General features: G+C 55.5%; 1 protein-coding gene across 1 annotated transcript in view; it reads right to left on the reverse strand.

Moving 5' to 3' along the window:
* Ccdc40 (coiled-coil domain containing 40) overlaps positions 1-20018 on the reverse strand; it is a 37114-nt gene that overhangs the window by 13638 nt on the left and 3458 nt on the right. The window contains exons 4-10 of the mRNA XM_047547817.1: positions 13053-13176; positions 12019-12185; positions 11262-11345; positions 10969-11188; positions 6066-6223; positions 5750-5872; positions 4172-4293 (exon numbers count right to left, since the gene is read on the reverse strand). Of these exons, the coding sequence (XP_047403773.1) occupies positions 4172-4293; positions 5750-5872; positions 6066-6223; positions 10969-11188; positions 11262-11345; positions 12019-12185; positions 13053-13176 (998 nt within the window). The remainder of the gene's footprint in view (positions 1-4171; positions 4294-5749; positions 5873-6065; positions 6224-10968; positions 11189-11261; positions 11346-12018; positions 12186-13052; positions 13177-20018) is intronic.

The raw sequence follows: 20018 nt of genomic DNA on the forward strand, positions 1-20018 counted from the left end.
AAGTCAGGAAACGAGCCCCTAATCGTGGCTGGATCTCAATGGCTATTTTCTAAAGCTTCCACATTACACTCTGAAAGTCCACGTGCAACACTTCCCGTGTTGTGATGGTGGGAGAAGGCGGGGAAGGCCAGGCCAGGCCTTGCTGGAGGCTCCACTGCCCGTCCTCCCCCATCATGACAACAGCCCTCAGGAAGCGTCCTTCCCACCTGACAGCTGTGGGCACTGGGGCTGAGACCGCTGAGGTGACTTGCAGTTAGTGGTACAGCAGGAGGAACAGGAGGCAGGGCCCACGGTGAGCTCTGTGGCTCCCTCCCTCAGCCCTAAGAGCAAATGCCTACCCTCGACCTCAAGTTTTAAAACCTAGACACTGGACTACAGAACGGAAATCAGACGCAAACTTAGTTTGCAATTCCAAGTCCTTCAGACTTCCATGTGAATGTTCCTGGGGTTGGGGAGAGTCTACGGAGATGGTGATTTCCACACTTTCTACACAGCTAGTCATCAACGCAGGGTGGTGCTGGCGAAAGCACAGTCACGTAGACGGATAGAGCGGCACAGAGTCCATAAACGCACACACACGGCATCGGGGAGAGACACGGAGCCCCGAGGCCCCACACCACCACCAACGGGAGTGGAACGGACGGCACGTCTGCACATCAGCGCCCAAACCAGGAGCCTGGGCAGGAAGGGAGACAGCCTTCACAGCCCAGCTCAGGCGGCGCTTCCACAGGAAAGAAAAACCAGGAAAGAAGGACATTGATCAACTTAGACCTTCGTTTTCCTCCAAAGACACCGTTCCGAGAAGACGAGCCGCAGACGGGAGGGAAGGTTCTCAAAGTGCACATCTGAGGAAGAACCTGCCTCCCGGACACGCGCAGGGCGGCCAGCCACTCAGGTGGAGAAGGCCAGGAGGTGTTTCACAAACGACACTCGAGGGCCCAGAGCCTGCACCACTGCGACCTCGCAGCGACGCTGTGAGGTGCCCACTGAAGGCCAAAGTGAGGAGGACGGTGGCCCCAGGGTGGCGGGAGCAGCGGGCCTCTCACGCCGCTGCTGGAAACGCCAGCGGGAGGCAGCGCTTGGCAGAAGGCCGCGTGGTCAGCCATCAAGGGCAGGGTTCGCTCAGCAGCAGCTCGCCCCTCGGTGCCCACCCGGGAGACAGGGAAACCTGCGGGGAGCAGCGGGAGCAGCTGCCCGCCCGCCGGGGCGGAAATGGACACTTCCCATGTGGCCACGCGCTGGGTGCAGTCAGCACTACTGGTCTTGTGACCTGTCCCCCTGGCTCCCGTGGAGGGAAGTCCACGGGTGGGTGGGGCGGCCACCGCCTTAGTGGGGCCGAGGGGACAGCAGTCAGGACCCAGGCCGGACTTCTGCTTTCCTGCAGCAGTTTAACCGGATGTGAGTCCCGCGCCTCAGACCCCCCTGCACATTCACGAGAGCGCAAGAGCCCTGAACGCCGGGAGACGGCAGAGAAGGGCCCACAGGGAAAGCACGGGCGCTTAAAGCCCAGCGGAACTTGCAGCCACGTCCAGGCACACGGGTGATCCCAAGGTGCCGGAGATCCGGCGCTGGGGAAGCAGATGACCTGGCGAGACTTAGGCCGTGGCCTGGAGGTAAGGCCAAGGCATGCAAGACACCGAAGAGAAGGGCCTGCAGAACGGCCGGACCTGGGGAGGCATTCACGTATCTGAGGAAATACCTCGGTGGCCCAACGGCCGAAGGGGCCGCCTGCTGTGAGGACAGGCGGCCAGGTGCCCTGGGCGAGAGGCAGACGCAGACGGGCCAGGGCCTTGTGCTCCAGCCCGGCCTGCAGCCCGTGTCACCCGCCCGTGTTCTTGCCGCAGAGGAGAACCGGCTAGTCGGGGGAGCGCTTGTTCTTCATGTTTCCACGGTGCACACGAGACGTCGGCATTCTTGTGGCTGCGTCAGCCTCCGGTGAGCTGGAGTCACGCACCTGACCGCAGGACAAGGGCTCCTGGCCAGGCTGCAGAACTGCTCGCAGTCAGCAGCCTGCTGGCCCCAGGGCCAACGCTCCCCAGGCACCAGCGGGGCGGGCCTGGGCCCGCAGCCTGACCAGGAACGCCCCTGTCTCTGTTTGTGCTCTGCACATCTGAGGCCAACAGCCAGTGTTGCACACGGTCAGCGCTCTTGGCCGGAGTCCTGAGCGAGGCCGCTCCCCAACCTCTTCACCTGGCTCAGATTTCCTTCTGCAAACCTTCTGGGTGCAGAGAGAACCCCTCTGAGGTCACACAGCTCTCACAGGGTCCCTGCTCTTTAAAAGGCGGACCATGGCAGGGGGGCGGGGAGGGAGGGCTGGTCAGAGGCCCTTCAACCCCTGGGGCGCTGGCAGGTGCGCACTGTGGCTGAGAGGTTCACTAGACACCGCGCACGCACATTTTAAAAACACCAGATACCTACTTGGTTCGCCAATCCTACGGGCACAACCCTAAGGTGTGATGGTGTGCTGAATTGTCAAGGGACTTTGAAACGCTGGTGGGGATGTGACTGCCACAGTCGTCTTCGGTGACACCGGCAGACAGGCATACCTGGGACCCAGAACTCCAGGCGTGAGAGGGACTCATACTGCACCCTGCCAACGGACATCCCAGGCACGGTGATGCGCGGTCACCCCGTGGGAGGGGGCACTGGGAACCTCCGGGAGTCCAGGGGGGAGCTCCTGGAGCAGCTCGGGAAGGTGCTGCTGAAGCAGGGCGCAGACCCTGCGTGGACCCCCAGGGACGGGTTGAGGCAGAGGAAGGCCACATGTGCCCGTGTCCCTGGCCCGCATGGAAATCCAGGCACCAGAGCCTTGCACGGGAGGGCACTGGGGGCTGCCGGTGGGAGGGGCTCGCATAGCGCAGGCTTTACAGAGCCTTCAGCCAAGATGCTGCGATAGCCACTCAACAGCTCAGCAGTTTAAATAGATGGGTGGGGCATGGCCAAGCACATCTCCGGGGACAGGTAGGGGTGGCAAGGGGAAGAGGCAAGGGCTCAGTGTGCAAGAGGATGTGGTAAAGTCTGGGGGGCACAGGAAACTGGACAACGGCTGGTCCTGAGCGCATTGCAATCCCTGGGGACTCAGGCCACAGGCTTGGGGAGCCGTCGAGTGCCCCCTCTAAGGGACCTCAGTCTTGCCCTTACTTGAGGTCGCCAGGCCACCGATGCAGGTAGTTAAATGTCCCTAAGTGCTAGTATTGGGCAGGAGGACAAAGCTGCCCATGTGGGCAGCTGGCCAAGCCCTTTTGGGTCCTGGGTTTGCAGACCAGCAAGCCCCTGGAAGGCAGGGAGGGACATCTGTCCAGTCACAGCTGGCCTATGTATTTAAAGGGAATACATTTTCAGATAGAATGTTCCAGAGGCCCCCTTTGGCTTTGCTTTGTTGATGGAGGGAAGAGGAGGAAGTGAGGACTTTTGATCCAGCATAATTCACGTTAAGCTGTCTTTTAAGAACAATCGCATGCACCCCAGCAGTTCTTAAACCACAGAACCAAGTGTCTCCCAGTCGAGCAGCCAGCACCAGGCCGGCGGCGGGCAGCGGCTGTTCCCGCCTTCGCCCCTGAGCGTCCTCCGCCCCCTGTGGTGCCAGAGGTGGCGATGCCGAGACAGCTGTGGCGGGAGCGTGCGGCGTGGGAGCCACATGCCACCTCCAGAACCAGCTGTTGCTCTCCTGGTCCCCGGGCCAGAGGCCTGTCACTGGGCGGCTCTGGGAATCAGTGCAGCAGCCCTGTCTGCAACGTCTGCCCAAGCTCCACGTCCCTCCCCTGCGGGCAGCGGCAGCAGACCCAGCGGAACCCCCTCCTTCCCCTTGGAGGGGAACTGGAACCGAGGATCTTGGTTGGAGCGCATCCCTGGGAGGAACACTCGGGAAGGAGAGGGTTTCTGCACTCCGGAGGGGAAGCTGCTAATCAAGGGGAGACTTTATCCCCAAGGATGAACCCACCTTTCTCCTTCCCTTTCCTTAATCCTGGAAATCCCAGCGTGAGCGCTTCGGTGCCCCAGCACCACAGGGAGGGAACGGACCCCTGAGGCCTCGGTGCACCAGGAGGGAGCTTTCAACGGAAGCTGGGCGAGGGCTCCGGGCCACCCGGGAGAGGTGGAGTGAGGGTCCTGCCGGGACGGCCCAGCGCCTCGCGCCCCAGCCCGCCTGCCACCTGAGTGGCTGCGGCCGTACCTGAGCGCCTCCAGGATGGTCCTGTGGGCCTCGTTGCGGTGCTTCATGCCCACCAGGCTGGTGGACCACTGCTGCAGGATGCGCTTCTTCTCCATGTTGATGGCGTCGATCTCCGTGCAGGCCTGCAGCGGGGGGGCCGCAGCGTGGGGCGTGGGCTCCTCTCGGAAGCCCACTTCCTGGGCCCCCTCTCTTCCTCCACTTACCCTGACTCTTCCTGATCGTGCACCAGCTAAAGGATAAGAGGACGCTGAACAGGGCTTCACGGAAGCCGGACCCCCCCACCCCGGAGCCTCTGGCAGGGGCTGAGGTGCTCAGGGCTGGGAGACCCTGAGGCTGCCGGCTGCCGCCAGCTTGACCTGTGTTCTAACAGCGATGGACACTGTCTTCCCAGGAAGGCCATTTTCATTTTGTTTATGGCTTTTGTAAAGTACAAATGTGTTGTTTGAATTTGTTTGTAGTAGTTTCCTTGGAATGAAGTCCAAGTAGTGATATTTGGGGGAGGGGAAATGATTTTGCTGCAAGTTAAGTGTTGCCCTCAATAAGGATCCTGACAGCCAGGGTGACACCCCGCATGGAGGCCCAGGGTAGAGGCCTGGGGTGGAAGCTGGGCTCCCCTCTGGTTCCTTGGCCCTTGCCACCTCAGGGGGGATCACGCCTCTTCCATCAGCTGCTCACTGGTTTCTCAGTCCACCAGAGGAGCACCGGTGGCACCTGCTGGTCTGGGAAGGAAAACTGAAGACCCTGGGAGGCCCCTGGCTCACCGGGACTGGAGGCAAAGGTGCAAACAGGCCCAACAAAAGCAGAAACCCTGTGGCACTGCCCAGTGCTGGATTCCGGGGGCTCTCAGAGCCTCCTCGCACCCTCTGTGGTGTGCAGTGGCCGGTCCCTCCCCAACTCATGGTGAAATCTAAGCCCCAGGATGGATATTAAGAGGTGGGCCCAGGTGGGGCCTTGAAGACGAGACCAGGGCTCGGCCGTCACGGAAGGAGCAACGGGCTGGCGGGCCTGGGGAGGTGCCACCTGTGGAAGCCCGCCTTCAGGCCTCAGGCTTCCTGTCCTCACCCTGGGACTCTGCGAGCAGTGACTCAGATCAAAGCCAGCCAGAGTGACTTTGGTTCCTGGTGTTGGTGGCCATGGGGCTGAGTCTGCTCTGGAGGGAGCAGCTCCAACCCATCGACCCACCTCTGCCCTTTCCTCCTCCTGGGGCAGACAGGTGGCACTGCCTGGGAGTGCCAGCCACCCTGGGGCTGAGAACTGTCACAAAGACTTCAATCCCCTGAGGAAGAGGCTGGTGGCCGGCTCATGACTTGCCAAGGGTTTCCCTTAGCATTCCCTTAGTGAGGAAGGGCCTCACTTCCTGGCAGAACTTCCAGCGCCCCGACCCGTGGTCCCGCGGTACCTGCTGGACCCACCATGGGCATGGCCAGTGTCCACAGACGCTAAAGGACATGGGCTGATGTGCAAGGGCGGCGTGACGCTGGCCACACGGCTGGTCGCAGTCACTCGTCGACCGTGCACAGCCCAGGCGTGGAGGTGCTGATGGGGCTCTGCTCCGGCGCGCTGCAGGGCGGAGCTTACCTCACTCACTGCCTTCCGCAGCACCCGGGTGTCCTCCACTTGGGCGAGGTACTGAGCCTCACACAGGGAGATGTTTTCTTCCAGCTGGTTGGTCCGTATGGTGAGCTGGTCCACAAACAGGTCCTGGGATCGGGACGAGAAGAGGCTCAGAAAGACCCGTCTACACCGAGGACCACATCCACCGGCCCGAGACCCATGTCATGCTACCAAGGCTGCCCGGTCCTCCCTGGGGGCAGGTCCCTGGAGCAGCCCAGCAGGGCGCCTTCTGGGAGAGGGAGGCGGGCTCAGTGCCGGACCGCGCTGGCTCGGGGCACACCTGCTTTTTCTTCTCAGCCTCTGCCCGCGTCCGCTCCACCTCGGCCTTCTTCACCACCTGCTTCATCACGCAGATGTCGTCGCGCACGTCCTGGTCTATGTTCTGCATGTAGAAGAGATGCAGGGCCAAGCTCTCCACCTCCAGCTGCAGGGCTGCCACTGGGGAGACAGGATCGCTGTCGGCACCACCCACGTGCTCAACTGGCCTGGGGGCGCAGCACCCGGCACCCCTGCATCACTGTGCTTCAGCTACAAAGACCCTGACGTGACCAGGGCCAGCATGGGCCCCAAGGGTGAGGCTGGCCCACAGGCGGGGCCTCCCATAGGCAGCATTTCCCGTCCCACTCAGAGCTAGACGATGGTCTTTATCTGTGGTCCCCAAAGAGACTGAACCTCAAGGAATCGATCCCCCTTAATAAGACTCCCAGGAGATGGACACATAGAGCTGGACTGTCAGTCTGCTCCGGGAGGTCAGTCTGCTCAGGGAGCTAAGCCTCAGCATGGAGTCGCTGGCTCCCCGGCCTGGCGTGCCCCAGTCAGAGGACCGACCCACACAGAAGGCGGGAGGCGGCGCGGTAGAGACCTGCCGGGGTCGGGTGCCCCTTAGGGACACAGTCCAGGCTCCAAAAGAAAATGCTTCTAAAAGCCCAGGTGACTGTGGAGCTTCCAGCACTAGAGACACCCAGCTCCCGTCTGGGGGAAGCGGGGGACAGCAGCAGAGGCGGCGGGGGCCGGGGCGGCTGGCCTGACGTGCGGGGCTGTGTGCAGGCCACCCTCCTTCCCGGGCGGCGTCAGGGTTCTCCCTCTTGGTTCGGGCACAGATTTCCTCGGGGCGTTGAGCTCTGGGCCTGGGGGTCTCAGTTTCACTCCCATGGAAGCTCCTTAGCTGGGATTTCTCAATTCCTGTTCTCCCGCTCACGACTCTGGAAGGGACGCACGGCTCCCTGGCTTTCTCCTCTCTTCTTGGGTCTTCCTCCCTCCCGGCAGGGCGACTTCCCGCACTGGCAAGCAGCCACCTCTGCGCTGCCGCTCGCTCCCTTCACCCGCTGGCTGCCCTCCAAGACCACGCCTCCAGGGCCGCGCTGTGCCCGGGTGTGCACGCCGCATCTGGGAAGGCACTGCCGGACTGTCCTCCCAGGAGACGGAACCGGCTGACCCTCTGCCCAGGGCTGAGCCCTGCTCCAGATCTACATGTGGACGTCCTGACCCCTGGCACCTCGGAATGTGGCTGCACTCGGACACAGGGCCTTTCAAGAGGTGCCAAGGCTACATGGGGTCACGAGGGTGGCCCTCGCCCAGCCGCTGTTCTCATAGGAAGAGGAGAGCAGGACAGAGACAAAGGGGGGCTACCTGAGAGACAGGGAGGCCACAGGAGGAGCCAGCCCTGCCACACCACCGTCTGAGACTTCCAGCCTCCAGGGCTGTGAGAATTTGAAGCTCTGTGGCTTTAGCCACTCGGTCTGTGGAACGTCATATGGCACCTGGCAGACCAATCCACCCTCCCGCCTTCACATACCAGGTGTGCACTGCACACGTCCCTAAGAGCACCGTCCCATCCTCTGCTCTGCTGTGTGAGTAGCTCAAAGTCGGTTTCTATCACCTTTTCAAGGTCCGTCAGCTTTGAGCAGCAGGGGTCTTCCCCTTGCCTGCACTGCCCGCCCATCTCCCCGGACATTCTCCTGCTGGGAATCGGTCTCTACTGGCTCCTGGGAGTTCCCATGGGCAGGATTCTCAAATGGCTCCCACGGCTCTGCCTCCTGGTGCCACTCTGTAATTACGTTACTGACGCTCAGGGAGGTTAACCGGTGGCCTGGGTGGCCCTCTACCAGCCAGGGTTCCCTCAGGCTGGGGGAAGGGGAGTCATGGAGCGAGGGATTGAATTGACAGAGTCTCCAGGGCTGGCCGGAGTGGAGGGTCTGCGTGGCGTCTCTAGGAGCAGGGCACGGCCCCTGCTGGCAGCCAGCAGAGAAGGGGGCTCGGCCTCACAGGCGCAGGAACCCGGATTCCCCCAGTGACATGAACAAGCTTGGGAGCGGAGTTCCCCGGAACGTCACCAGGAGAACGGTCACCCCCAGCTGACACGGGCCTCACCAGAGCCTCCGACACACGGAGCTGAGAGCCAGTATGCATTCGTGGCCACGCCTTGGAGGGTCGGATGTCATCACCAACGTCTCAAATGCCTGGCCCCACGAGTGCTTCTCGACAGGCACATTTTATGCTGTTATTTAATCCCACCTTCCCCACTCCTCCCCTCTGGCCTCTGTAGTCCACATCAGGCCTGGAAAGACCTTCTGCACCCCAGGCGACGAGGGATGGTCTTGCATGTTCTTCTTGTGCTTCTGTGATTCTCTCAGATCTTCATTGTGCTGACACTTATTTCCGAAGAGCGTGAACTAGGGAGAAACCAAAGCACTTCTGTTTCAGAAGATGGGGAACATTCCGCAGCTGGGTGCAGCTCCGTGAGAGAGCCTTGCCCAGCCGTTCCAGGCTAGGCTCCTTCCCCGGCCCTGAAAAGGACCCAGTGGCCTAAACAGAGCAGCCTGTGCGTCAGGTAGCTCTCAGCAGCAGGTCCAGGCCCGCCCCCAGGTGCTCCGCATGGGCGAAGACTTCACTGCGACCGCCAGCTGCTCTTCTCCGTCCTGTTCTCACGACAGTTGCAAGACACGTGATGCAAGACCTCTTTCGTGATCCTTCCTTCTCAAAAGGTTCTTGAGGATCTTTGTGCATTTAGTCTTCCAAGTGATTTTAAAATTAACTATTTGAGGAGCCATCTCTTTGCCCTTGGCCTTCCCCTTGGCCTTCCCCCTGGCCATCTCCAGGATGCAGCATTACAGGAAGCAGTTGTAACCCTGGGCTCTTTCAATGAGAGGGCAGAGGCCAGCGAGCCCTGCTGGAGTTGCTTATATGGGCAGATGCATTCTTCAAGGAAGACACCTGAGCCCACCTCGGGGCTGCCTCTGGAGGCTGGGCTGGGGCGGGGGTGGGACTTCTCACCGTGGGGCTTCCATTCTGAATGACTATTGTTTCAAATTAAGACAGACGCTAAATCGACTTCACCATAAACAGCCCAACAAGGACCTTAGCTGGAACTGCATTACATTTATTATTTACTTAGAGAGAAGTGACATTGTTACATTACGCATCTTCCCACGCAGGGACAGGGCTGTTCCACTCCATCGTCAAGTCTGCTCTGCCTCCGTTAGCATCGTTTTCCTCCTGACAGGCTCACTCGGTTCTTGCTGGACTCACTCCCAAGTGTTCTGTCCTTGCTATAGCTATCGTGGATTCCTCAAACTGGCCTTAGTTCGTAAATTCAGTTTGCGACAGTATTCATTTGCTTGGTGCCTTTTTGGGGAGCTGCTTATATGTATTTCTAATTGGGTATCATTCTCCCTGACTCTGTTCTCGTTTACCAGGCAGTGTCCGCTAAAATCCCATGCAGAATGCCAACTGCTGAGCCCCTGCTTCCAGACTGGCTCTGTGTCTGGGCTGTGCGGCTGTGGCCCTGGGGTGACTTGTGTTTTGAAGGGAAGGTTTAGTGACTACTGGGCTTTGCCTAGCTCCCAGATGAGGCAGGTGACAAGGGCATTCAGGAGGGGCCAAGCATCAGGTGTCACCTAAGGGCCAGTGCATTGGCAGCAGCCGGGTGGTCAGGGCTGGGACTATAACTGAATTTTTGGAGCTGAGAAGGGAGAAAGTGTGCTGACCATGGCCATCCCTGCCTGGCTCCCTGGCCTCACTGCAGGTGTGTGGAGGGAGGGAGGCCAGGGACAGGTGTCCTCCTATTAGCATAGTCCAAATTCTACTACATCTCCAGAATGTGGCTCCTTGGTTTCAGTGTGGACAGCACATTCTTCCTGTTTTGCTCCTGTTTTTGTGTTTTCGGTTAATTTGGAGGTAACTAGAAGAGATTCCTCATAAACAGTGTGGTCCGAATGTGTCCTTCAAGCATACATCCTGGAAACGTGAGGCCCCACGCACCAGGGGCTGGTGAGGGTGTCAGGTCACCAGGGCCCCCTCCCGTCGGATTCCTGCCGCTCACTAAGAGCCTGGGGCACCAGTCCCAGTTCTCTTGCTCTCTCCCCTCTTTGCGCTGCTGCGGTGGGGGCCACCATACCCCACAGATGCTGGCCCTCCATCCTGGACCTCCCTGCCTCCAGAACCATGAGCCAAACAAACCCTGCTCATGGCAGTGGTCCCACAGACCCCCACTGGAACCAAGCAGACCAAGCCTGGACTGTGAAAGGTCCGGAAACCCAAATTTCTCAGGGCTCAAAATGTTTCTTTCCAAAACAGGTGGACGTGTGTAAGGTGCTATTTCTTCCAGATTCTTTTAGGCTATTTCCCTATTATATTAGTACCGCCTTGAAAAAGAAAGCTGAAAACACACAAAGACGGAGGCGAGTCCTGGTAACCACAAGAGTGGCCACTGCTCACGGAGGCCAGTACCGCTTGCTCAGGACCAGGGCTGCGACCTGCCCTGACAGCCCTGCCCAGCTCCCTGAGTCAAAGCTACCTGATTTCCCATCAGGCTGCCCAACACAACCTCAGCTGCCCAATCCCTGGCCCGGGGCGCTGCCGGACCCAGCGTTTGCGCCCTTAGCAGGGCCTCATCTGTGGATTGAAACTCTCTGCCCTGCGCTTCCTTCTGGACTTACCTCTGACCCCGGCAGCCCCCTCCCTGTCCACGGTTTTGAGTCTCCACCTCTGACTCCTGAACTAGCTTTGCCTGATTAGGTGCCTTTTAATATATTTATGGGTCTTCCATTCCAAAAGAATAGAAAAGGCAGGAACCTCCAGGATGCAGACATTTTGCTTTGCTGGCTGCTGCGCCACAGCACGGGGCTGGGGAGGGGAGGGGACACGCAGCTGGGACGCAGGGCCCACGTCCTTCCGCAACTTACGCTTTTTGCGCTCCTGGTTGGCGGCCTCGCAGGTCTTGTTGTAGAGCGCGCGCACCTCCCGCAGCTGCTCCTCCTGCTGCCTCCTCTCGCAGGCTGCGACTGAGTGGCGGTCATGGCTCTTCTCCAGCTGCATCTGCAGGCGGGCCAGGTGCTGCTGGACCCCGTAGAGATTCACGCCCAGCTCCTGCCGCTGGGAATGGCTTTGCTTGGTGGCCACGTCCTGCACCAGGGAGAGAAGCAGGGTCAGGGGCCGCGGGCGCCCAGCCTGGAGGTGGGACTGGACCCATACGCACCAGCTCCTGCAGCTCCAGCCTCAACTTGTCTATCTGTCGATTAAGGTAGCTCTTCAGGGCAGCCTGGAACCTGACCATCAGGGGCTAAAACAGTGAAAACCACGTGCCAGTTACTGCTTGTGCCTTCCGGGCTTCATCCAGGGACACCCGCCCCCTCCTGTGCCTGTGGTGGGTCACAGAGATGACGTCCACACGGGGCTGCCCACCCTCTGCCCCAGAGCCCTCCTCTGAATGGCACTGCAGGGCGAATCTGTGCTTGGCTGTGGTGGCCTTCCTAGCTTTCCCTGGGGCGAGGGGTGCTGATGAGCGGTGGCTAGGAGGCCAGCATCAGAGACGTGTGCAAAGAACTTCCCAGTGTGCCCTGCCCCTTCCTCCAGCTGCCCGGAGCATCACAGCCTTCTAAGTTGGTTACAGAAGTTGAAGTCTGCCTTTTGTGTGCAGGGGCTGGGACAAGGAAGCACAGGCTGGTTGGTGGACTCGGGGCAGTGACTCTCTGAGGGGGCGATCCTGCCCCCAGGGCCACCCTGCAGCACAGTCTGGAGACATTTTTGATCGTCATAAGGAAGAGGAGACGCTACTGGCATGTGAGGATGTCCACCCCTGAGTGGTCTGCCTTGAGTTGAGGCTGGAAAGGGCTCACCTGACCGTGCAGGGAGCAGGTGAGACTGGACATGGTGCCAGGGGTCAGAGGGCAGAGAGGGCCTGCACCATTCTTCTCCCGTGTGGAGTGGAAGCAAAACCCAGGAATGTTTCTTACGTGGTCTGGGTCCAAAACCACCAGTTGGGATCCCTCTTCTTCGGTCTCTTCACTCTCATCGGACTCGATTCTGTCCTCCACGGCCTCTTCCTCGGAGCTCAGCTGATGGATACGGTTCAGGAACGTTGTCAGGGCTCCCTCCTGAAAGCGGGCCTGGGGCTCCTCTTCTGGGGGAGGAACCAGGACGTCATGTGACCGTCTAATCATTGTATTCTGGGGAGGCCGCAACAAAGCTGCCCCCCACCCGGGGGCATGATAAAAAAGAGAAGCCACCACCCCAAGGCTAGGGGCTCAGAGATGGTTCACGGTCCCCCCTTCCTAAAAGATGCTGTGTCCTGCAGAAACTTCTTCACGCATACAGAGCAAGGAGAAGGGAGGTGCTGCTGATGAACTGGAGGGGAGCTCTCTTTACATGAGAAACAGCTGGCAAGATTGGACAGCACTGGAATGAGAGGTGGCTCTGGGCACAGCTTCCCTCTGTGTGGGTGGAGAGACCCCTGTCTGCTTTTTACGGGGTTGGACATGTGCTGTTCTCACGTCATTCTGGCACAGCGGGAGGGGTCGTGGACATGCGCACCCTGGGGGATAAAGTCCCCACACAGGGCTGCCACAGCTAGGTGAAAACGCAGGGGGCCTGGCAGGCCTTGGCCGTGCAGCACACAACGCTCGGGTCGGGGCTGCTGTGGGCTTCTCTCCTGGGACCAGGGGGCAGTGAGAGGTGGCCACCAGGGCCGGGGGTGGGGGCCTCGCCGGCTCTGCATTGAGACCCTGGCCTGCCGCTTGCTTGGATGAACCTCCGAGCGGCTCCTGGGGTGCTGGTCTGTGCCGGGGGGTGGTTCCTGCTTTGCCGGGTTAGGGGAGGGGCTGAGTGAGGAGAACAGAGGCCATGCCGGGTGAATGTCTGCATCTGCCCAGGGTGTGTTTTCCGGGTCCACAGCTCTACAGGAAGCAAGGCGCAGGTCAGGTGAGCTGCTTGGAACCAAGGGGCAAGCGGCCTATCCCGCTGCCAGGACGACGGGCGGGCGCCAGCATACCTGGCTCCTCCGAGCCCTGGCTGAGTTCCTCTGAGGGCGCCACGCCTCCCGCCAGGCTCAGTCTGAGGTGGTGTCGGGTCCCCACAGGAAAGACCTTCTCTTGGGGGTCACTTTGTGCTTCTGTCTGTGGTGAGAACAATCAAAAGGAATCAGAGAGGGCTGGTGGGATTTGCATCCAGTTTGAGTCTCCACAAAGGTCCACGTGAGCAGAGGCGTGCCCCTTGAGTGGCCATTGTGTGGCCTTCGCAAGGCGATGGGACCTTTAAGAGTGGGGCCTGGGGGGAGGTCCTTGCACCACAGGGGTGTAGTGAGGAGGTGGCTCTCATGGACCCTTGAGAGGTTCTAACAGCTCGGCCCCTTCATTCCTCTGCTTCCTGTGGTGAGACCTGCTCTGCTCACTCCCGCATGCCTTCCCACCACAGCTGTCCATGCCATCAGGACATGAGGCCCAGGGTGGCCCTCACCACAGAGCCTGTGCTACGCTGTGTGGACTTTCAGTCTCTAAAGCTTTGGGCTAAATAAGCCTCTTCTTATTCATAAGTAGCCTGGGTCAGGTATTTCATTATAGTGACGAAAGGCTAACTGAAACAAGGACTTAGTCACAACTCAGGTTATTTGATTTAGGTTCATTACATTGCTCAAAATTCAACACAGTTGTTAAAGCAATAGAAAATCATTTGGATAAAAAGATTATTTGGCTTTTGCAAAGCCAAAGATAGAAAACATCTAGCCCTTGCCTTAGGGATTCTGGGAGTGTTCTTTGCCAGTCTAGAACTATAGCTAAGTTAAATACCTGCACAAGGGTGTGTGAACATGGGCAGATTCTTTGCTCCATTCTCTAGAGGCACGACCCATGTCCTGAGCATGGGGGAAAGTCTCTGCTGCCATCAAGAAGCTCCCAAGAGGGGGGGATCCAAGATGGCAGACTACAGGGAGGTTGCGTTCCTTGTCACTCGGTAACTCCGGTTTCAAGCAGAGGATATCTGTTTCTTGGTGAGGCAGTTTTTGCAGCTTATCGATCCCCTGCTGTTTACCCCATTTGTCTGCTGTGATCACCTGCAGTCTGCCAGCATATTGACACCTTTTTGAGTGCAGATTGCTCACTGTCATGTGCCTATCATCCGCCATTTGCCTGCCTCTTGCCTGTCCATCGCCTGCCCTACACCTATCCATCACCCACTGCCTGACAACAGTCAGCAAACTGATCGCCAACTGCCAGTGGAGCACCAGCTGCCTGCTGTTGCCTGGAAGTTCACTGTTACAGTACCTGCAGGTTTGGTTACACGTGGCTGCCGCCATTTTGAGACAACAGCCAGGCCCCATAGGACCCCTGGCCAGACTGACTGAGCTCCATCTCCAGGATCCCTCAGCCCAACCGATCACTCCCTGCCTCTGGGTCCCTCACATCGACTGACTGCTCCCCACCACCAGGACCCCCAGACTGACTAACTGCGCCCTATCACCAGGACCACCAGACTGACTGATTGCATCCCGATTCCAGGATCCCGCAATCACACCAAACACACCCTACCTCCAGGACCCCTGCCTGACCAACCGCACCCCGCCTCCAGGACCTCCAGCTGACCATGTCCACACCCCGAGCTGCAGCTCCCCATTTGCCAACACATTTGGAAGCCAGAGCGGCCATCTTGGATAATCCTGGAAGCCATATCTCCCATCTTTAGGTGGGGCAAATCCCATCCTGAGACACCTGCTGGAGGCTTGAAGCTCATTGTCAGGTACCTCTCATGCATCAGGTTACCGAACTCTGGGAGGTTTCATTACTATATGACTGTTATTCTGTAGATTTTCTTTTTTTCTCCTTATTGAACAATTTTAAGTTTTTATTTCTTTACTTTTCTTGCTCTCTTTTCCTTTTGTTTACCTGTTCCCTCAGAGTCTCTTTCTCCCTTTTTGCATGCTAACAACCGATTTCTTTTAATTATACTCTCACCCTTTCTATTATCTAGAACTTCTGTATATTCTATTCTTATCCCATTAACAGCTACATCCTACATCTCTCTGCATCCTCTTTGTCCTCCATTAGAAACTGCAGACCTTATTGCAAATCTGTTTGTCACACTGAAGATAATAATTGAACTCATTCTGTTTATTATGACAATATTGTTAATGTCCCCATAGGAGCTATTTGGTCTAGGATTGCATAGTGTCTGAACTGGGCACTGCTAATATTGATCTCCCCTTAAAGAAAAGTTTTAGGAAACCTATAGGGCCACTATAAGCCTTTAGGGGGGAATCTGAAATACCCCAGATCTGCACTGCTAGAGGGGAAGATACATGAGCAACATGAAAAAACAAGGGAAGAAAATGATCCAAACAAATCTAGATTCTATATTAATAGAATCCAATGACAGTATGTTAGAAGAAATGTCAGAAAAGGACTTCAGATTACACATGATTAAGATGATTTGTGAAGCAAAGGATGAGATAAGAGAGCAAATGCAGGCAATGAATGATAATACCTATAAGCAGTTGAAAGAGCAACTTCAGGAAGCAAAAGATCATTTCAACAAAGAGATAGAGATTCTCAAAAAAACCAAATTGAAATCCTTGAAATGAAGGAAACAATAAACCAAATAAAAAACTCAATGGAAAGCATCACCAACAGATTAGACCACCTGGAAGACAGAACCTCAGACAATGAAGACAAAATATTTAATCTTGAAAATAAAGTTGCTCAAACAGAGAAGATGGTAAGAAATCAGGAACAGAATCTCCAAGAACTATGGGACATCATGAAAAGACCAAATTTAAGAATTATCGGGATTGAGGAAGGCACAGAGATACAAACCAAAGGAATGAACAACCTATTCAATGAAATAATATCAGAAAATTTCCTGAGCCTGAAGAATGAAATGGAAAATCAAATACAAGAGGCTTACAGAATACCAAATGCACAAAATCACAACAGATCCACACCAAGGCACATTATAATGAAAATGCCTAACATTCAAAATAAAGATAGAATTTTGAAGACTGCAAGAGAAAAGCATCAGATTACATATAGGGGGAAACCAATATGGATAGCAGCAGACTTCTCAACCCAGACTAAAAGCTAGAAGGGCCTGGAACAACATATTTCAAGCTCTGAAAGAATATAGTTGCCAACCAAGAATCCTTTACCCAGCAAAACTAACCTTCAGATTTGAAGATGAAATAAAATCCTTCCATGATAAACAAAAGTTAAAAGAATTTACAAATAGAAAGCCTGCGCTACAGAATGTTCTCAACAAAATATTCCATGAGGAAGAAATGAAAAACAACAATGTTGGTCAGCAAAGAGAGGAACTACCTTAGAGAAAAATCCATTCAAAGAAGAAACCAAGCCAAGTTAAAAACCAACAATAATCCCAAATGACTGGGACTACAAATCTTATCTCAATAATAACCCTGAACGTTAATGGCCTAAACTCATTAATCAAAAGACACAGACTGGCAGAATGGATTAAAAAGAAAGACCCAACAATATGCTGCCTGCAAGAGACTCATCTCATAGAAAAAGACATCCACAGACTAAAGGTGAAAGGATGGGGAAAAAAACCTACCATGCACATGGACTCAGTAAAACAGTGGGGGTTTCCACCCTTATATCAGATAAAGTGGACTTCAAGCCAAAGTTAGTTAGAAAGGATAAAGAAGGATATTTCATACTGCTTAAAGGAACCATAAATCAGGAAGACATAACAATAGTAAATATTTATGCCCAAGAGGACTGTTTATTCTTTTTTTCCAAACCACTCATATTTAATAAAATATCTTCCCTTGATATAAACACCTGGTTCTGCTTCAACTTTTATTATCTGTCTCTTTTTGTGGTGCTGGGGCTGTTTTGGCTTTTTTTAAAGAGCAATTATTATTATGGACATCATTACTGCTGCACAAACTGGTGAATATTGGCCACGGCACACAATGATTACACGTATCACCTCCCGTCACCTTCTCCACGACCCCTCAAGGTATTGGTCATTTCTCTTACCCATAGGTGGACATGGCTTATGGAAGCTGAAGTGCTCACCTAAGTTCATGCAGCCAAAGGCAGGTTCAAGGCTGGTCACCCGATTCTCAGCCTGTGCCCTCCCCTGCTGTACCTCCCCAGGTGATGTTGACTCTAGGAAGCCCCCCTCCCCTGCCCCTTTTCTTTCTTTCTCTTTCTTTCTGCAGTGCTGGGGATGAACCCAGGGCCTCACACATGCTAAGCAGGTGCTCTACCACCGAGCTGTGTCCCGGCCCTAGGTATTGTCTCTGCAGCACCTGGAACCACAGAGACATTATGGAGTCTCCAGAGTGTCCAGAAAGGGCTTCTCCTAACAAGAAGCCAATGATGTCCATACAACCAGATGAACCAACAGTGTCCACTCACCATCCTATTTTCTCCCAAGAGGGAGAGCCAGCAGGAAGGAGGGAAGTAGGGCTCTCTCAGGGTTTGTCTCTGACCTTCTGGTTGATCGTATTTGCAAACTGGGCCCGAGGATGGAACTGGGGTCACCAGTGCAGCAAGTGACTTGTACACCACCTACCGCAGCGGAGACCCCTACACACACCAACCTTCCATTTCTAAAGGGAGTTTATCATGGATTTGTCACTTGTCATTAAGCTTAATCGAGGCTCATCAAATATGGAGTCCTGTGACTCTCCAGGGTCATTAACTCTCAGGTTCTTCGGGATGGGGCAGGGGGCGGCTGCTTCTCTTGGAGCAAGGCTGCTGCTGTTTGCAGGAGGCTGGCCTGGCCCAGCGGGGAGGCCCTCCACTCCCACTGTGGGGGGCAGTGGCTGCTGCCTGCAGGGCTGCTGCCAGGGCTCGGGAGACCTCAGGGCTGGGACAGCGTCTAGCCCAGCATCCACACAATGCGTCCTCTCCCCGCTCCCCGCTTCCAGAGCAACTTCCTAAGGCCAGGAAGGAGGCTGCCGGGCGGGGGGTGGTGAGGCAGCCTTCCTCCTAGGGCAGGTTTCAGAGCTCAGTCGTGGAGGGGAGGCTGTGGGAGGGGGCGAGGGGATGCAGCGCAGGTGGGGGGTGGCTCTTACAGGGGGTGGGACACGGTAAGCCCAGTGAGGGGCCTGGGGCTGAGGCTCCTCCATGCTAGGAAGGGACCTGCGGCTGGTGCAGTGGCCCAGACCTGTGGTCCCAGCAACTCAGGAGCCTGAGGCACAGATGGGAAGCTTGGGGCCAACTCAGCAACTCAGCAAGACCCTGTCTCAAAATACAGATAAAAAGGCCTGGGGATGTGGCTCAGGGGTTAAGTGTCCCCGGGCTCAATCTCCAGTCAAAACAAAGCAAGACAAATCCCAATCAGCATAATGTACTAGATCAAAAACCTAAAAAAAAAAAAAAAAAAAAAAAAAAGATTGGGGGTGGGTGCAGAGCTCAGTGGCAGAGTGCTTGCTTAGCAAACCTGAGGCCCGGGTTCCATCCCCACTACTACAAAAAATAAGGAAATAAAGACACCACACAATCATCTCAACTGGCATACACAATAAGAATTTGAGAAAATCTAACACTCATGGCAAACAAAGCAAAACACCATAACACCCTACAAACCAGGGATAAAGGGACCCGCTCAACCTGTGTGGCAGGCAACTTTGTGTCATGTGGCCAAAATACCTGACAAGAACAACTCTAGGAGGAAAAGTCTATTTGGGCTCATGGTTTCAAAGGTCTCAGTCCATGGGCAGCCGACTCCATTGCCCTGGGCCCAAGGTAAGGCAGAACATCTTGGCAGAAGGGCATGGTGGAAGAAAGCTGGATGCAGAGGGAGAGGGCGCATTCCTCAGTGACCCCCTCTCCACGCACACCTCATTTACCAACAGCTACCACCTAGTGGGTCAGTCCATTCAAATTAGATGAACTGATCAGTTACAGCTCTCACAGTCCAACCACTTAACCTCTGAATATCCTCGCATTAACAGGAGCGTTTGGGGGGTTCCTCACATCCAAACATAACAACCTGATGAAAGGCATCTACAAAAAACCCAGGGAAAAGCTGAAAGATTTCCATAGGTGATCAGGAACGGGACAAGGATGTCCACTCTCGGCACTGCACGGTACTGGTGGGCCTAACCAGTGCAGTCGGCCAAGAAAAGGAAACGAATGTCCATGTTGAAAAGAAAGACAGAAACTGCATTTACTCTCAAAAGATGGGATCATCTCTGTGAAAAAAACTTAGGGATTCTCCAAACAAGCTACTCTAACAAGGGAGCTGAGCAATTGCAGAATATAAGGATAATAAAGAAAAATCAGTTGTATTTCTGTATATCAGCACCAAACAATTGGAATCCCTTTACAATAGTGTTAAAAAATAAACACTTAGGGACATATCTGGCAACACCCATATATACCACCTAACAGACGTAAGTCCTAAAAAATGATAGTAATGTTGTGATTTTTTTCTCATTCTAAATACATACTCATTTTCACATTGTAATAAGAAAGTACCTTCTCATGAAATCTTTATTAAATACCAAGGACTAAAGAATGACTTCACAGGGGGGAAGCCTGGTACTTTCTTTCAAGTGGTCACAGTGGACACGGTCAGTTAGGGGTCTTGGAACCCGGCCTTCCTGGTAGGTGCAGTGGAGGACAGGGCATCACCTCTGTGGTGACCTTGCCAAGGGACAGCCACCAAAACCTCCTCAAGAGAAAACCCAGGCAAATCCCACTGGGGGACGTTGTACAAGAAAACTGTCCTTGGTCTTCACAAGGTCATCATGGGACAGAGAGAGGAGACCAAAGGGATGAGAGAGTCAAGGCAACATGTGATCCTGAACAGGACCTCCCTGCTATAAAAACTGTTACTGTGGCATTTGGTGAAATGTGAATGAGGCCCGAGCCTGACTTGATAACGTAGCAGCACAGCTTCCAGATTGTGTTTTCTCAGCGCTGGGGAAGGGTCCTTAGTAAACTAGGCAAGCACTGCTGTTGAGTTACACCCCTACTCTCAATCCTCAGAT

The sequence above is a fragment of the Sciurus carolinensis genome, chromosome 3 (assembly GCF_902686445.1).
Source record: "Sciurus carolinensis chromosome 3, mSciCar1.2, whole genome shotgun sequence".
In the NCBI taxonomy this organism is placed as follows: Eukaryota; Metazoa; Chordata; class Mammalia; order Rodentia; family Sciuridae; genus Sciurus; species Sciurus carolinensis.